The sequence below is a fragment of the Simochromis diagramma genome, unplaced genomic scaffold, assembly GCF_900408965.1.
Source record: "Simochromis diagramma unplaced genomic scaffold, fSimDia1.1 OVJJ01000307.1, whole genome shotgun sequence".
Taxonomy (NCBI): domain Eukaryota; kingdom Metazoa; phylum Chordata; class Actinopteri; order Cichliformes; family Cichlidae; genus Simochromis; species Simochromis diagramma.
Genome location: NW_024386786.1, coordinates 1525458 through 1544895, shown reverse-complemented (window position 1 = coordinate 1544895; position 19438 = coordinate 1525458). Strand labels below are relative to the sequence as shown.

At 40.2% G+C, this 19438-nt stretch overlaps 2 protein-coding genes across 2 annotated transcripts; both read left to right on the top strand.

Annotated features, from left to right (window-relative positions):
- Positions 1-1818: 1818 nt before the first annotated feature.
- gnb3b (guanine nucleotide binding protein (G protein), beta polypeptide 3b) lies at positions 1819-10628 on the top strand. The gene is made up of 9 exons (XM_040023044.1): positions 1819-2067; positions 4268-4381; positions 5312-5457; positions 6068-6131; positions 6946-7102; positions 7211-7277; positions 8210-8411; positions 8560-8776; positions 9822-10628. Exons 2-9 carry the CDS (start codon positions 4313-4315, stop codon positions 9926-9928), a joined length of 1029 nt encoding a protein of 342 aa, XP_039878978.1. The 5' UTR covers positions 1819-2067; positions 4268-4312; the 3' UTR covers positions 9929-10628.
- A 2760-nt stretch (positions 10629-13388) lies between these two features.
- tpi1a (triosephosphate isomerase 1a) lies at positions 13389-19052 on the top strand. The gene is made up of 7 exons (XM_040023045.1): positions 13389-13620; positions 14938-15061; positions 15946-16045; positions 16219-16336; positions 17552-17637; positions 18097-18184; positions 18337-19052. Exons 1-7 carry the CDS (start codon positions 13509-13511, stop codon positions 18453-18455), a joined length of 747 nt encoding a protein of 248 aa, XP_039878979.1. The 5' UTR covers positions 13389-13508; the 3' UTR covers positions 18456-19052.
- The last annotated feature ends 386 nt before the right edge of the window (positions 19053-19438 follow it).

Below are 19438 nucleotides of genomic sequence, written 5' to 3'. Positions count from 1 at the left end.
TGGACTACATTTGCTGAGCAGAGTTGTAAACAGTTTCCAAGTGTTTAAACATGTTCAGCAGACACTGAACGCTGTCAGTAAGAAACAGCTGAGCTTAAAAGTGTCATGACAGGATCAAACTTCAGTCACTGTTTGCTGTGCAAATGACCGTCTGTCAACACACATGCTTGTTAAATGTTTTATAAAAACAGGCGTAAGCTTAAAATATTTCACATGAAATCACTTCAAGGGAAAAGTCAGTTTGGAAAGTGAATAATTGAAGTACTCATTTGCAGAACATCAAGCCCCGTGATAATAAAACACATGTGGTAAATAAGTAGTTTAGTGGCTTATTTCATGTCAAGACAAACCATAAAAACAAACTACAGAATACAACGCCTCCCCGTAGCAGAAATAAACAAAACGTTTTGGTGTCTGTAGACAAAGTCATACATTTTAATTGTTGAGGATAGTTTTAACCCTGGCTGTTTGCAGAGCAAATCACTCATTTGTGGCATCAGTGCTGTTGGAGGGTTTTTAATTATCTGACAAATAATGTGGCTCGTTGTGCTGTAACTGGACAAGAAGTAAGAGATTAGTTCTTGTTTTATATTTGCATGTGTCAGTGTCACAGCTGTCTGCATCTGTGCACTGCATTCATACAGTTTACAGGTGATGCACTTAGTTGACTATGTTAGCATCCCAACGTGGGCTCACTCACTCTGACCTCTGACCTTCTTCTGGATTGAATGAGGGGACTGATCTAAAGGAAGTTTTCTATCCCCAGTTTTCTTGGATAAAAATCATGGAACTTTGCCCTGAAGCTGCAAGTCTGATTAAAAGATGCTAAGAGGGCGGAGCCAAGATCAGCTCACGTGGAAGACGAGTACCTGCTCTGCAGGACACGACCCAAAACCTCTCCCATGTTCTCTCTCAGTGTCTGCATCCAAACAGATCTAATGTCCTGCTCTCCTGCACGTCTGTCTACTGCTGATTTTATTTCATTTTTCCCCATAATAAACCTATAGTAAAGGAGAAAGGCTGCTTGATTTGAAGAATTGAATCTTTATAAGGAACTTGAATCTCTTCCAGTCTTGAAATAAAAATGCAGCATCAAAGTTTTAAATTTTGAGACAAAACCTTTGCGTTTGACTCTTGATCCACTTTCCGTCCATGCCTTTGCTGTGTGTCAGGTGTGACGCGCGTTCAGCCTGACCTGCTCTAATTCCCTAATGAGATTGCCCGTCCCCGGATATCCTATTAGACCCTGATTAACTGGGCTCAGCTCATTAGCTCCGACAAACCAATTCACCCCTTCTGTAAACCTCCGCCTCAGTCCATCTCTCCATTCCTGCGCCCGCATCCAAAAACATGCAGTGCAATGTCAGGAATCAAGGCACCAATGTCACCTCTCTGCAACCACAGGGCATTCAAAGCATACGTACCAATGCACCAATTAATAAAACTACTTTGTGGATGGGTTAAAAAAGAACAAACAGCTGTGGAAATTAAAATGAACATTTTTAACTGCCTTATATTTTGTTGAACCTTTAATAGGATAAATTAAACACAAAAAGAAACCACTGCTCTGTTCGTGGAACCAACTTTGTGCTCTGAAGAGTTCCCATCTTCCTGCTTTAGACAAATCTCTGTGTTTGTCTTTCTTTCCTTCAGTTTCCTCTTGTGCTCTGACATCTGTTCCCTTCCTCTTCTTGTCTTGTTCTTGGATTTCTTCACCTCTTCTCATCTTTTGACCTCATAACCTGATTTTCTCCCTTCAATCGCTTTACCTACCTCCTCTCGCCACGCTCCCTTTCCTTTTTCCTCTCTCTCTCCTTCCCTATTTCCATCGTTGAGCCTTATCCCTTCATCACTTATCTCCTTCATCCCCTCCAATCCTCACCTGTTCGTCACCGTGGAGGAAGGTTTTTTACTAGTACAGCCACTAGCAGTCAGCCGGTGGGAGAGCATCAGAGGAGCCAGCGAGCAGGTTGTGCACCCTGTAGAGCTGTGGAAGCTGAAACGGCTCAAAGGGGGAACACAGGTGTCTGCGATCGGGAGCTGCACAGGTGCAGAAAAAGAGAAAAGGTGAGTTTCAGCATTTCTGGTGCTTCTTTGTGACAGTTTAAAGTTAAGGAATGCTGCTGGGGAACAGTTGGAGCTGCTTTGAGTCAGCTGTGGGGACTCATCATCTTTCTTTGTCACCGTTTGAAGAAGAAAAGTGGAGTTCTGCTTTTTATTATTTGGAAGAACAGGAAGTGAACTTTTGCAGTGCTGTGCTACCAAAGCAAAAAGTGATCAGCAACTTTGGGGATTTTCTGTATTTTCTGACACATGATTTGATCAAATTCAGGATATTTGACCAATGCAACTTGAGTTAAGTCATCAATTTCTTTCAAACAACAGAATAACTTGCCACTGCATCCTTAAACCCTCTGAAGGTGATCTTTGGATTGTAGCAACTCTGCCAAAGAGGATTGGAGCTTCAGGTGGAGCAGCAGTAAGCTGCAGCCTGGTCGGTCACAAAGAGCTAAACCTCATCCAGCTCACTTTGTTTGTGGATATCTTTGGTGGTAGCAGGTGGTCTGCTAATCAGATGGCTCAATCCATGAGTGTAATGAGTCAACTCATGACTCCTCCAGTCTGCACATTAAAGTGTGCGTGCAAGAATAACACACTGACAGGAGGTTGTGGTGTTAAAATGTCCTTATAGTGGTGGAGAGTGGTGTAATAAGGTTTCAGATTTTCACTGGCTTTAAGCTCCGGAAAATGGCCGCATGTGTTTCATTCACATGTTGAACAATAAGTGCACCTCAAATGAGTAAACAGGACAGTAGAGGAGGAGCAGTTTTTGGTCTTGACTCTAACAGAAGCTCCATTTCTTCTATTGTCCACGCCGCAGTCCCTCCCTCTCACTCTGATCTCAGGGTAAAGAGCAGTCAGCAATCAGATGACAGGAGATTTGACCGCTAAAGCTTCTCTTAAGCTGTCCTGCAGGGATTTAAAGTCCTGTAGAAACCCATCCCAAACTCCCCTCACCTCTGCCCCCACCATATCCTCGACCTTCCATAGTCTATGTGCAGGTAGCAGCTGCACATAGACTGATGCAACCGTTCACTTGTGCTAATCAGTGGACGTTTATTCTTAATCATGTCTCCGTCTTCTGTAAAAGCTCCTGCATGTTCCTGTGTGACTACTGTGCAAGCTCTACTCATGGTTTGTGACTAACAAGTCAGGCAAGGTTAAAACTGTAGCACAACTCTGGAAGTTTTAATATTCCTCACTGGAATCTCTGTGTTTTGCATTAGCAGTAATTTTTAACTCACTCATGGGGGTTCAGGCTTTTAGCTCGATAGTTTGATGATGTGCAGAAACGTGCACACAGTTAATCGGTGTTCAGTTAGTCAGTCATCAGCATCCGGTTACAGAGTATTAGCCGAACACTTATTGTAAACACTAAGTTTCAAAGTAAAAGAACAAACCAAGAAAAACGATGACACTGATTGGAAATAACAGCTTTTCTTTTATTGTTGTTTGTTTTTTCAGCTTCTGACCGTTAACTTTTAGCTGTTTGACCTTGATGTTGGTGATGTAATATGATGTAACCTGAGGGTTTAAAGTTTTACACTGGAAGGGTGTTGGTGAGGTCAAAATGGACACTGAAGTTAAGGCAACCATAAATTCCTTACAAGGAAGATTCAACACTGATCCAACTCTTTAAAACCGTAAAGAATAAAAGGAGTCAGTTAGTAAAAACTAAAGACGTGTATTTTATCCTCTAAATCACGCAAAAATAAATGTACTAAGTGCCCTTTAGACCTTTAGAGTAATGTAATTGCTTCCTTCTTTCCTAAGTCCTACACATCTATCCTTCATTCCTCTTGTCCTCTTTTACCCATTGTTGATTCTGTGCCTTGCAGAATGTTTCCCCGTCTTCTTTAATACTTCTAAACGGTTCCCTTCCTCTCTTTGTCCAGGGATGGCTGACACCTGAGTGTCTAATTGTTTCTGTAGACTTGGTGGTGCAACAAGAATCGAAGCGTTCCAGTTCAGGAATCAGGGTCACTGAGTGGTACCTACTTTATTTCACAGCAGGGTCAAACGTGAGGATACGTTTGGCTGGGAGTCATTCCTCTAACAGCGTTAATATCTTTCACAATGAGCTGCAACAAACATCCAAACATTGCTGTCTGTGCAAATAAGTCTAGTCCACACGTGGACTTCAGAATATTTTCCAAGTAAATAATGATATTTTTTTGTGTTTTTCCCCATTTCCTATTCCTCTCAGTGTCGTTTGGTTTTTCATCAGTAACATCAACAAACAACTCTCGCCATGGCAGCTGAGAAGGCTGAAATGGATGCACTGAAAAAGGAGTGTGATGGCCTCCGTGCACAGATTGAGGTGAGCGTTTCCTGTGGGAGGAAGTTCCAGGTGTTTTTATCTTCAACACCATAAAAACAATCCTGATTTCACCCCCGTGACACCATATTTTTCATATTATCTAGCGTGGATATTAATGTTATTGTATTTATTTAACACTAACCTCAAGTAATCAGTCTTTCTCCATCCGTCACGTGACAGATATGCATGTAATCTTTTGATGTTCAATTCAATTCAGTTTTATTTATATAGCACCAAATCACAACAGCAGTCGCCTCAAGGCGCTTTATATTGTACAGTAGATCGTACAATAATAGATACAGAGAAAAACCCAACAATCATATGACCCCCTATGAGCAAGCACTTTGGCGACAGTGGGAAGGAAAAACTCCCTTTTAACAGGAAGAAACCTCCAGCAGAACCAGGCTCAGGGAGGGGCGGGGCCATCTGCTGCAACCGGTTGGGGTGAGAGAAGGAAGACAGGTTAAAAACATGCTGTGGAAGAGAGACAGAGATTAATAACAGATATGATTCAATGCAGAGAGGTCTATTAATACATAGACACATATGTATATACATACATATCTGTCTGTCTGAGTCACTGTAAGTTCAAAACAACAGGAAAATGTTCAGGATGGCCTTAATAATCATATTTATTTAAACATGTTTCACTAGACAGGTAAAAACTAATAATTATAGAGGATGGACCCATGGTGCGTATATTACCCTTGTGAAGAGGTTTCTTTTGATTGCAGATCTTACTTACTCTTAGTCTTTCCTTTATAATTTGTGGAGGTTAATTCGCCTTAGTGGAGGACTTAGTGGACCTCCTTCCTTTTTCCTAATGCTAGAATTGCTGTGATGCCATCACAGAGGAAAGGAGTGACGAAAAACACCGACTACACAGAGTTTTTCTTTTTCCAAACCTGTAATTCTCTGTGTGACCAATAGGCGGCCCGCAAAGCTGTGAATGACGGCAGCATGTCTGCAGCAGCATCAGGGGTGGCCTCAGTGGGTCGGGTCCAGCTGAAGCTCAGGAAGACACTCAAGGGTCACCTGGCTAAAATCTATGCCATGCACTGGTCAGCTGACTCCAGGTGAGGATGAAAGGGTGGCACGTTTGTGTAAGAAAAGAGCAGCTCTGTAATCAAATTCAACAATAGGTTGTATATGAATACTCGTTTCATCCCTTTACTTTTTAAAAACCTCTATTTAATGCTTAAAAAACGTAATATGTAAATATAACATCGCCTGTTTGACAGTTTGAAGAAAACACTTGTAATATTAAAGAAATACTGAAATTACCTGATTTATTTGTATGTGCTGTAATGAAAATGAATGTGTGTCTTGAAGATTATAAACTGCTGATTTTTATCCATATTAATGTGTGTGTGTGTGTGTGTTTTTAATATGTTTGTGACTTTGACATCAAAATTTGCAGGATGCAAACATTAGTTGTGATAACAGCCAAACTATTTCGCATGTGAACAAACTTTAGATGCAGAAACGAGATAAACTCCAGCATACATTCAATCCATGTGAATTAAAAAGGCACGATAGTTACTGCTACACGACATCTCTTTTCTAACAGCCACAGAAATATTCATCATTAGTGAGACATTATCTCACTGAGATGTTTTTTAAATCTTTAATTTAATGAAGATTGAAGTGCTCTTCAAACACAGTGACACTTCCTTCCTCTCACAGGCAGATGGTCAGTGCATCACAGGATGGAAAGCTGCTCATCTGGGACTGTTTCACAGGGAATAAGGTAGGACTGCATGGGATATGTCATAATTAATCTGAATGTGCAGGCATGTTATTTGTGGAGTGCAATACATAATAGACCAAGTAAAACGAACCACACACAACCTGCAAAATAAGACAAAAACTGCATATTTACTCTATGAAACAATCAGTCATCAACTGCTAATTTCATTTAGTAAGTTAGTAGTTTTTAGTTCATGTTCTTTTAGATATATCAACAATGACTAACACAAATGGATAATAACAGAAACTGAGAACAAGTGTTAAAAACAAAAGAAGAGAAGAACAAGGAGAAAATGTTCAATCTGAGCTTGGAGCTCAGTATTTATTTAGTACATCCCAACATAATTAGATTACCCAGTGAGCAGATTTCAGCAGTGAGCTAATTAGCCAATGGATCAGCAAGCTTCAGAGTTTGAATTCACTTCTGAGCACCCTTCAAAGCACCCCTGTTTGAGGGTCAGTGCTTTACAGGAGTCCAGAAACAACTGGTCTGTTGTGATGAATCTTCACAAACATTTGTGAAAATCTCTTCATTTACATTTAGCATCTTGTGTGTTTTGACTCTACTTTGACTGTTCATCTGCTTTCCTGCGGTGACTCAGTGAACCTATTTCTAAAGCAGTAAACAAAGATTAATAGTGTCACGATAAGCTTGTTGTTGCTGTTGCAGTGGTTCCTCGCAGGCCTTTAGACCTGAGTGGAAGCACAGACAGCCAACAGGAACATCGTCTCTCCAGCCTTCAAACGCTGTCCATGCTTGTTAAACCGCAGAGCTGCAACCTCCTGGTTGTTTAAACTGAATTCCCTCTTCCCAGTTGGTTGCTGTTCCACTGAAGTCTGCTTGGGTGATGAGTGTCGCCTTCGCCCCTTCTGGTAACCTGGTGGCCAGCGGTGGTCTGGACAACATCTGCACAGTTTACAACATCAAGGCGGCCAGCCCCAAAACCCTCAGAGAGCTGGACGCACACACAGGTGAGGAGGGAGCTTCCTTTAAATGCCTTCAACTTACTTCACAGCATCAAAACCAATGAAAGCATGCACAGCCAACCTGAGACGCTCGCAAAACTCTCTCTCGCCCAGGTTACCTGTCTTGCTGCCGTTTCCTTAGCGATACTGAGATCCTGACAGCCTCCGGTGACACCACCTGGTGAGTTTAAAGTTTGTGTTTCTTAGTGTTTGATGTCAGTCATTTCTATCAACCCACCTACAGTAGTGAACAAGGGGAAAAGAGCAGCTTTTAAATCAGAATCAAGGCTGTGCATTCTCCCATTAGCCTGAAGGTATTAAAAAAAAACATGACACTTGTTCACCAATCATGTGCTCTATGGTGTCTTCATATTACCACATACTATAGGCAATATTTCTAAAATGTAAAGGGGAAGTGCCTTAAACCTGCACTCTTTCTAATGACCAGTGGGGGGCGGAGCCAGTCGCGGCAAATTGCTGGCCCTCATGTAGCCTGGTTTTGTCCTGTTTTTCCTTCCCACTGTTGCCAAGTGTTTGTACATAGGGTGTCGTCTAATTTTTTTGGGCTTTCTCTGCATTATTGTAGGGTCTTTGCCTTACGCTACAAAGCACCTCGAGGTGACTGTTGTGATTTGGTGCTATATAAATTAAATTAAGATAAATTAAATTAAAAATAAGTCATATTTTATAAAAGTCTATAAGAAAAGGACTGTAGTTGTCACTTCATTATGATCCCATGAAATTCTCTCAGTGTGTTTATTGACTAGAACATGTTGTATGGTTCAGAGAAAAATGGACATGTGCACACGGTGTCCTACAGGGCTCGGCTACCGTAGCTACCTGTGTGCATGCCGTGTATTTTATCAGGCAGATGTCTCTAAACAGTTAAGATGGAGATAACATTAATCTCAGATCATTGCTTGAAAATATGAATTAACAAATAAATTAATGTTATTTGTTCATTCATATTAACAAAGATGCAAAGAAACTTAGAGCTGTCATCAAGAAATTAGATTTGAGGTAAGCTAAAAAAGACCTGAGACAGTTAATCAGAACGCCGTCTGGTCTAAAAACCTCTGATTTGTGTCTCTGTCTTCTTCCTCTCATCTTCAGCTGTCTGTGGGACCTGGAGACCGGCAAGCAGAAGGTCATCTTCACCAACCACATTGGGGACTGCATGTCGCTGGCTCTCTCCCCCGACATGAACACCTTCATCTCTGGAGCCTGTGACTCTCTGGCCAAGCTGTGGGATCTGAGGGAAGGCGCCTGCAAGCAGACTTTCTCCGGGCACACCAGCGACATTAACGCCATTTCTGTGAGGATATCCCAGAAACTCACGACACACACACACAAATCACACTATTTCTAGTCTATAGGGGGACAGTTGTGGTCTGAAGGCTGCCTTAGCAAAACTATTTCCTCTTGGTTTAAAACTCAAATGCTTCTTCTCGTCCCACTTGTAGTTCTTCCAAAGTGGTAATGTCATCATCACAGGCTCCGATGACTGCCAATGCAAGATGTACGACCTGCGCGCCGACCAGGAGGTGATTTGCTACCAGGACGCCAGCCTGAACGCCGGGGTCACATCTCTGGCTCTCTCCAGCTCAGGCCGCCTTATCTTTGCAGGTTACGATGACTTCAACTGCCACATCTGGGACTCACTGAAGGGAGAGAAAGTCGGTGAGCAGAGTTTATTCAAAATTACTTAAATTTAAATATGTATATCTTGTGGATGGATGGATATCTTAATTTATAGACTTTTAAAAGGGAGCATAGGGAGTGAAGTTTTCATTAACGTTGGTGCTCTTCCACATGTCACCTGTAGATGGTGCTGATGCACTATTTCTATGATCTCTTTGCTTCCAACGGAACAGTTCATTAATTTTTTTTCAAAAATGAATATTTTATTTCTTAAAAAAGAAAATACATTTATTTCCTTTGCTGTTTCCAATTCGTCTCCTATATTTTTTCATTTACTCTCTTTCCTTGCCGTCATTTTTTTCCTTCCCTTGCTTCCTCTCTTCCCCATGCTGTTTTCCCCTCTTTTTTCTTTTCCTTTCCTTTATTTAATCATTTCCACCATTTTCCCTTTGCTCTTTCTCCTTGTTCCCTTTCTTCTCTGCCATTCTTTTTCTATTTTTCTATTTTTGGTGTTGTTCTTACATGTTGTTCCATTTTGCTGTTTGCTTACACTCCACTCTACTTTCTACGGTCACTTCATGTTATTCCCTTTTTTCCCCAATGTTCTTTCTTCTCATCTTTAATTCTCCTTCCTGTATATGCTTCACTCGCTCATCTTTTTCCTTTACTTCCCCTCTTTTCTTGTCTGCTTCCCACTCTTTTCTTTTCCATGTCCTCTCCTTGAATTTCTTCTTTTTCTTTCTATATTTTTCTTTCGTCACTTTCATATGATTTTTTCCCCTCCCTGATTTTTTTGGCCTTTTTAAGTTTTTTGTTCCATTTGCTCTTCTTTGCTTTCCTCACATACTTTGTTCTTGTGATGTCTTATTTTTGTTCCACACTTTCTCCTCTGTTTGTACTTTCCACTCTTTTTGTTTTTCATTGACTCATCTTTTGCCTTCTGAGCATCTTTTTTTTCCTTTTCTTTACTCTCCTTTTAATTTCTCTGTCATAATTACTTTTATTCACTCATCTCCATTGCTTACAACCATGACCTCTTACTTCTGCACTCTTTCGTGTCTTTTATCTTGTTGTACAACACCAGGCGTGCTGTCCGGTCATGACAACAGGGTGAGCTGCACCGGCGTCCCTAATGACGGTATGGGCGTCTGCACAGGATCCTGGGACAGCTTCCTCAAACTGTGGAACTGAGGCGTCCCTGCAGAGAATAACACCAGGAGACGAAGAAGAAACGGAGCAGGACGAGAGGAGAGGAAAATAGTGGCAGAGAAGTGAGGCTGGAGATTTGGTGCAGATATTTGACCTTCCTCTCTTTCTTTTTCCCGCTCTGCTTCTTCCTCATACATGTATGCAAATTTTAAAATGTTGCGAATGAGTCATATTGTGCATATGGCATCAGTTAAACAATGCACGATGCATCCCACTGCATGTACAAGAAAGCTTTACTGTGGATTTATTTGCTGAAAAAAGTAAATCTTAAAAAAAATAGATTATTAATCAAAACGGAGCAGAAAATAAGCTCTTATTGAAAATGATAAAAATCTCTAGATTTTCTGAAAATAACTGAATAAAGAACAGTAAATAATGAAAATATGAAGATAGAGCTACAGATTTATTTTTATTGTCTTCGAGGTCTTTGACCTTTTAAAAGAGCACTGCAATCATCTAGAAGAAAAAGACTGACATGTATATTTATTTATATTTTATAGATTAACACATTAGAAATGTCTATGTACAGAGTCTCTTTGTTGTATCTGATCTGTTTGCTTTTTTGGCTGCACATATTCTGAGTGTGTATTTGTATGGTTGAGCTGCTTTCTCGGGTCCCATATTACCACCAGCTGACTTTGATCCAAGATGGCTGCTTTCCCCACTTCACAGGTAAAAAAAACACTGATGGACTCGTGGATGATGGTTTGAAGGTGGAACCTGGCGGTGAGAGTGGCTGTAAAACACTCCTGTAAGCTTTCTTTACTCCTCTGGCTTCAGCTGCATTTTGTTGTACTTTTAAACTTGAGCAGTTCCTCTGTACAAAAAAATACAAGATTTTTGTTGGAAATCTTTCTAATAAACATAGAATTCTGCATTAAGACTGTGTCAGAGTCTTTGTGTTTCAATGACAAGGTCTGAGCTTTAGTTATGAGGGTTAGTTTTAATTTCTTACATTAACATGCACATACAGTCCTCCAGAATCTAGACTGGTCCCTGCAGCTGTTGTTCTCATCATCAGAGGGCAAAAATGCCTGGAGGGGAATCTCATTAGAGGTCAGCACACCTCAGTAATGTGAGTCATACCTCGAACAGCAGCAGGGTAGACACAGAGATGCTGGTGCAGAAATGAAGCTCTACAGTGAACGAGGAGGTTTGAATTGTCTCCAGACAAAGTGCTGATGTTGTGCATCACATGTACTGGAATCAGAAAATAAGTAAAAGTATGTAACACTGATTTAAACAGAACTTTTCACTGATAAAAACTGCAAAGTGCTTCACAAAAACACAAGAAAAACACAAGTAGATTCATAACATAAAACATAATAAAATACAACATGAAACATCAAATTAATTACAAGCTTGTAAAAGAGTCAGTGGAGTCTCTACAGCACAAAGACAATTTCTCAACTTTGACAGTGAAGCCAACGGCGACTTTTGACCTGATGACCTGTAAGCTCAATGAGGTTCCTCACGGTGACAGACATACTGAGGGAGTTTGACCATGTAGGACTGATAGGTTTGTAGCATAAACCTATTCGCTGGAACGTTAAGGACAATTTAATTACACAGCAAAGCAAGACACGAGTAGGCAAAGTTCTTTATGTTTCTCGTGCACGGGAGAGAAGTGAACAAACGCCGTCCCTTCGCTTGACCCCAGTTGCTCTCATCTGCTCCCCCGTAACACTGCTCTTTTATTGAGGTTACATGAATATGCATAGGTGCATTAGCATACGATGTATACATACACACAAAGAGTACCTTGCCTGTGCATTGTGTAAGTGTGTGTGTGTGTGTGTGTGGGGGGGGTCAGTGTGTGACCCCATAAAGACTTCCCTAAACCTGCTGGTCTGGAAGTCCAGCAGTTCATCTAAACAAAAGGCACTTAGACTAAAACTGACATATACGTTTATCCTACCATAAAACAATAAGAGAAGGTATGACCTCTCCCATGCTCCCAGGATGTGGGTGTGAATGCCAGAACACTCTGGAATGCACACAAAGCCTTTGCAGACTATTAAGGATCACACATCCTATCACTACACAATCGATTATACACCTCTAAGCATATATGGTTAAATATTTCTAAGCATAAATGACAATCAACAATATAAACCTAACAAGGACCCTAAAAGGAAAAACTAAAACTTTAAAGTAAATTCTAAAATGTACAGTCAACCAATGAAGACAACGACCTGATGGATGGATGACCATGATGAAGGCCACAGGCCGAAACAGCCTTGGTCAAATAATAAAGCTGTTCTTTATACTATAAGTGTTGCTGGAGCTTCAGACCCTGGTTCTTCTCTATGCACTTTGGGCGTCATTGAAGTTGTTCCAGAAAACCTCCATTCTCTTTCAGAAAATCAATGAAGAGAAGCTAAATAAAAAATAAATATATATATATATCATTCAAAAAGTTTAAAAAGCTCACAAAAAGACCACTGCTCACATTACTAAGAAGGTCCTGAGTTCAACTCGCCATCAGGCCAGGGTCTTTCAGTGTGAAGTTTGTGTGGGAACTCTCTGAGTACTCTGACTTCCTCCCATAGACCAAAGACTATTAGTGGGATTAGGCTAACTGGTCATTCTAAATTGCCCATAGGTGGGAATGTGAGTGTGAATGGTTGTCTGTCTCTATGTGTTAGCCCTGCCACAGACTGGCGACCTGTCCGGGGTGTATCCTGCCTCTCCCTGAATTGGACAAGCAGAAGAGAATGGATGGATTTAAGTTATTTAACAAACATAAACGTCATGTAAGGTACGAGTTTTCTGAATAGTCAAAAGTTTGGTACATAAAGGTACAATTTAGCAAAATGTATGATTTAGACAGAATATAATGTTACAGTAATGACTTGCTTGTGATTTTATGGTATTTTTGGCATGATTTTCACAATAAAAAACATCAGATTTTTACATATTATGATTGTAAATTTGGGAAAATACATTTTCAAGGTATTATAATTACAGTGAACTGAATCAATTAAATATTACTGACCAAAGTAAAATATTGATAACTTTAAAGGAGGTCTGATTATTCCAAGTTCCATCCATTTAAATCCTGTGTAAACGGTTTATTTTACATGATCATCATGCCCAAAGTGATTCACAATAACAATATTACTGAAAATATAAATAACAACAAAATTGTTATATTGTCAACACTCATGTTTGACTTTGTGTCTTTTGTCTCTTTTTATTGGAAAAAATAAAACTGAAAGTAGAGACAACCAGAGAAGAGAAACAACGAACAAAAAAATGCCACGAGAAGCTTAATTCAAAATCTTAACATTTCTGAGCGGTTTCCATGAGAATACCCCGTGAATGTACGTGTACTTTATACTTTTGCATCCATGGTGGGAAGGACAACTTCTGTACAGCAGGTGGAGGTAACGTCCCGTGAAGCTCTGCGACTGCCTTCATAATCCCACGCAGAAGAAGAGGGACGTTTGCCGGTGTTTGGAGCTGATATTTCTGGCATCACCTGACCTGCACACCGGCCGGACTCCAGATCGACCTCCAGCTCCTCTCCTCACCGGCTACCAGCTAATATTCGCCGGCCATGGCGCTTCGCAAGTTCTTCGTGGGTGGAAACTGGAAGATGAACGGGAACAAAGAGAGTCTTGGAGAGCTCATCAGCACCCTGAACACCGCCAGCCTGCACGACGAGACCGGTAACAGCCCCAGATTATTGCCGGGACCGCTGACTGACTGTGTGTGGCGGTTAGAGGGGATCAATAAAAGCGATTGGTGATTGGTGACGTGGGAGGGGCTGACAGAGGAGGGGGGGGGGATGCTGATGCTTCACAGGTGACACAGTGACATTGAAAGTCACGTGATCAGGAGGCGTCACATGAAGGCCTCTCATTCTCTCACTTCACTTTGAGGAATTAATTTTCTGCCTCTTCGTACTTTTCCCCATCAAATGGAACCTAAATCATGGTTTTTATTGCTGTGCTTGACAGCTGAGGTTAGTCCACTGAGTCTGTGAACAGTCCCTGTGTCTTCACACAGTTCACAGCTTGGGTTCCCTCCACCAGTCAGACGTTTTTGAGGCTCATTTGTGTTTTCAGTTTGGTCGTTTTAGAGCGCCTGACTTAAAGTAGACAAAGAACCAAATACTGAACACCAAATCTTTGAATCAAGGATTTTTTTTTGTACTAATATGCTGTACTCTGACATAAAACTGTGTGATCCAGCAGTTTATTTATTTTTTACACACTGATGTTTCTTGTTGTTGTTTTTTTGTTGCAAAAACAAAGTCTTTAGCCTGTCTTCACACACTCATTCATGCTCATGTAGGCTCAATTACTGAAGAACAAGCCTGCTGCATCACTGAACAACAACATATACTTATGATAAGGGCTTGTACATAGGAGTGTGCAACTCAAATTTTATTCAAGGAGTTTTTAAAACCAGACAATTGAGATAAAGCACTTTTTAAAAATGAATTCTTTTCTTTTGCTTTCACGCAGTCCAGAACAGAACAGATACATATGCATGAAACGATGATTAAAACACACAGTTTCTCAAAATCTGTGTTAAATAATTATTGACCAAAGTAACCGATTCTCTTTGCTATATTTAAGCAGCTCTGCATTAATTTATTTTCTCTTACAGTGTCTTCATGACTGTTTCTTAATGTCTTTAAAATGAGGCAGGCTGCTGGAGGCGGTTGGTGATGAAAGCAATCGTAATCTTCAGTTAGATGAAATCATTTCAGTCTCCAGCCAGAATCACAGTTTAGCTCTATGTCCATTTAACTGCCTCTCAGGGTCTCCGGATTGTTTCAAATGCAGTAGGTGTTTGTAAATGCAGAATTCAGGTTTTCCTTTCATTTATTCAGGTATAACAGTTGAAAAAGATCAGAGCAAAGAAGCATTTACATCAACAATAATGCTCTTAGAGCTTTTACACTGGTTTAACTAATGAATAAAAGTAAAACTCAGACAATCATCACAGCAAACACCAGTCATTCTGTCTGATTTCAGAGGTGGTTTGTGCCGCTCCCTCCATCTACCTGGACTTTGCCCGATCCAATCTGGATCCCAGGATCTCCGTCGCAGCACAGAACTGCTACAAGGTGGCCAAGGGAGCGTTTACTGGAGAGATCAGGTATCTCTCCTAACTCAAATACTTTATATATAATGCTGTGCTCACAGGCATACCCACACTGTGATCGGCCGTGGGGCGGATATTATTTCTGTTATGTTGTACAGGTGCAAACACAGCATCTCCCATTTGCTGTCTCTCTTACACATACACAAACACACACACACACAATTTGTGCAAAAATAATATCAATAGAACCATTACAGTTTTTGATCAGCACCACGGACAGCGACCACAGCCAGAGGTTATTATTTAAGCTTGTGTTATAGACTCACAACATTAAGAAAGACAGCTGTAATGTCCATAAACATGGGACAAAAGAGAGAATCCCATCAGCCACAGGTCCTCACAAACTGACGGGATGGATCACTGCATAACAAACACACTCATTAATAGAGTTTCTTATTCAACAATCAGTTCCAGTGGAGCAGCTTTTAAAGTCTCTCTCACACATCCAAAGTCCTGTTCTTGCTCCTGGTTTTTCTCCTTCCTCCACCTTTTTGTTTTGCTTGCTGAGCATAATTTAAACTAGCTGCTCTATGAGACACTCACTGGAAAACAAATTAAATTGTTGACGTCAGCAAGTTTGTGCACATTTTGCACATATGAAAGGAAATAATTTGTTCTTTATTTTTGACTGCTAGTGTTAACTCTTTCACTGAACTAACACAGCTAATCCTTCAACATGTTTGGACTCTCTGCTCATATTGCCTTCATATTAAATAATTTTTTGCTCTTTAAAGAACTTATTTTAACATTGTACTCAACAAAAAACAAACCATCCCTAACAAAAAAAGGAACTTCAAGAGCCAAATTGCATTAAATTTTTTCACGTCAATATACGTAGAGTTGACATGGGCTGTCCTACATGTTTCCTCTCGCTCCAGCCCAGCCATGATCAGGGACTGCGGGGCAGACTGGGTGCTCCTGGGACACTCGGAGCGCCGTCATGTGTTTGGGGAAAGTGACGAGCTGATTGGCCAGAAGGTGAGAATCACAGAACTTTCCAATTATCTGGATTTCAAGTGCACATTTCTTTGTAAGAGTTTGCACAGCAGAATTTTGTATCAGCATAAAACAGGTTCATATGTTCATCTGATGCCACCACAGTGATGGCAGCTTGTTCGCGCAGGTAGACTCTGACTTTGTTGGCGTTTCAGGTGGCTCATGCTCTGGAGAACGATCTGGGTGTGATCGCCTGCATTGGTGAGAAGCTGGAGGAGCGAGAGGCAGGAACCACCGAAGAAGTCGTGTATGCTCAGACGCAGGTCATTGCAGGTAAATACGAGAGAAATATTAACATTTTTTCTATGTTTTTTTTTTTTTATTGTAGGCTTTAATGATCTGGGGTTTTTTTTTAAGTTTTATTTTAGCTTTTCTGCTTTATATTATTTTTTGCATCTTTTTTTAATGGCTAAATCTTTTTTTTTACCTTCACAGGAAAAAAAATAAGTCATTCATTTCTCAAGTTTCTTATTCTAATGTTTTATTACTTTATTATTATTATTATTCATGATTATTGTTGAGCTATTATTTTTGTACTTTTTCTACATATATATGTTAAATTAAAATAATTAGTTATTTACTCAAATATTTCATTTAAACAAAGTTGTAATAACTAATAACGAGATTCATTACATAATATTTTGAAGGAAAACGAGCAGTTTGAAATAAATCGGATGTATTTACACCTTTTTTGTATTATTATGTTCTTTAGATCAAAAGTTTGGTTATTTAATGGTTCAAATGTTTCTCTGATTATGAATAATGACAAAAAAACTGTTACAGAAACATAAAGGTGAACTGCTGGACTCTACTCTGTTTTTATTCTGTGCATAAAGATAGAAAAACGAGTTCCTTTTGCTTCTGGATTTGTTCTGTCTGCACTGAGGCTTTACAAGACCTGATTGATGATCTTTTCCCTGGTTCCATCTTGGCCTCCTGTATTCTGCTTCTGTACTGAAAGTAGGCCACGTGCTGATTTAAAATGTAAATAGGTCAGTGGTCTCTGCCTTCAACAGACACAGCTGCCTCTGTTAAAGCAGGCTTTGCAGCTTTAAAGCCAACAAAGGTGGAGAACTGAAGGCAGCTTGCAGCCGTGGTCTGCTTTTAGGATGTTGCCTGATCAGAAAGGACCTTTTGAGTTTGCATACTAAGGTTTGCTTATTCTTTCTGAAAGGTAGGGAAACCTTTTAAAGAAGAAACACACCAGACAGATTTGTTTTTGAAGAAATGATAACCATGTTAATTATTAAGGTAGAGGTCAGGCATAATCCTGTTTTATGGCATTGTGATGTATGTGAAATGTGGCTTCTCGGCTGATAAACTGTTGTCCTTCCATTATCCTTCCATATTCTTTATACAGACTTTGCAGGTCTTTAACATGATATTGCTGCAGCCCAAATGACTGGCTGCAGGTGGCAGCTGATAAAGCGGGTCTGCGATCACACCGTTACTTATCAGTGTTTATGCCTGAATGATGTTTGGTTGCAGAGAATGTAAAAGACTGGGGGAATGTCGTGCTGGCATATGAACCTGTTTGGGCCATCGGCACAGGAAAGACAGCCACACCTGAGCAGGTAATACCGCAGCCACATAACTACAAGGCCCATAAGTGAGCGCATAAATAATCATAACTTCTCACATTACATCCAGTCCAGTGGGATGTTTAGCCCTATTTCCAATTCTTATCTTTGTCATGTTTTAATATCTAGTTTTACATAACTGCACACACGGGCAAATCGGCTGCACACGTGACATAATTGTTATATGATTTAAGTCTGTGCTCCGTGGAAATGAATCCTGGGAGTTGATTTTGAAGATGTGACGGTTTAATGATTCTGTTCATGAACACAAACTCCTTTTTTTCTAGTCTTTTTAGTTTTGCAGTCACATGTGAAAAAGAGAGTTTACACAGGGTATGAAGTATTTTCTGTATGACTTTATCAGTCTCTCATGTTATTGTGCATCGCTTCAATTCATTGAGGTTTGGAGCATTCATTTATGCATAGGTCTCATTTTAATCAATGCGTGTGCAGGCTCAGGAGGTCCACGAGAAGCTGAGGGCGTGGCTCAGAGCAAATGTCTCCGATGATGTGGCCGACTCTGTACGCATCATCTACGGAGGTCAGTGAGCATAACTAAAGCAAACTTTACAGTAGGATTGTGTTAGGTTCAATGATGGTGCAACAATTTCATATACATGAAATAATGGTGTTATTAAAATGTACAACCTCTGCAGACGTCACAGGTCGGTTTAATTTTGCTACTCTCTCCAGGTTCGGTCACAGGAGCAAACTGCAGAGAGCTGGCGTCTCAGGGCGATGTGGATGGCTTCCTGGTGGGCGGGGCCTCTCTGAAGCCAGAGTTTGTCGACATCATCAACGCACGTGCATAACAAATGCACAACTACTCCAGCAGGATCGATGGAAAACACCCTGCCCTTTAGATCTGCACCGTGTATCACCTTGTTTCTGCAAACTGGGCTGACTGATCCAGTTAAACCAGAGGAGGTTTGCATTCATAAAACAAACCGCATGTTGAATATTTAAACTACTAAATACCTTTAAGAAAAGATGTTTTTCACTCCATTCTTTATTTTCCTGACTTGAATAAATAAGGAAACTTTAGATAATTAAGATTAAAAACTGGAAATCCACTGAGGCATGTGATTCATGTGATTCATGTAAAGTTTCCTTTTAAATTCTTTATTTGCTGCTAAACTGAGGTGAACTTAGAGAATCAGGGGATCGGTCAGCCCAGGCTGCTTCATGTGTTTGACTTTATGTGTCTCACCTAACTGCACTAACTGATACTTTAGGTCTTTAACAAATAAAGTTTCAGACAGAATTTACTTGAAATGATAAAACAAAGATGTCTGCAGGTACTGAGCTGTGAGGAGTGAGGAGTTGTGGTTTAACACTGACTGAAGAAATCAGGGAAATAAATGATGCAAGAAGTAAAAAAACAAAACAAATAAATGTGGAAAAAGTGTCTTTTATTTTGTGGTTCACTGCCCATTTCGAATGCAAACCTAAGAAACCTAAATGTGACTTATGAGCAGTTAAAACAAGTTAAAGCATTTTTCCTTTGCATTTATATTTTTTTTAGAATAATATTTGATTAGTATATAATCCTTGAAACTAGTACTTCATAAAAGGTTTTTTTTTAAAGGGTCATATTGCGTTTTTGTTCTTCTTTTTTAACTCATCATGTCAGACACAAACGTTTTCACTGTTGGCTCTATCACGAGTTCACAATAGAGCTGGCTCCGTTATCATCACAGGAAATCGCTCTGCTTTCTGGGTCTGTGCTGACCGATGTCATATCTGATCAAATACATGTGTTGGTTGACAAGTTGATTGAGTCTGTTTAGTCACA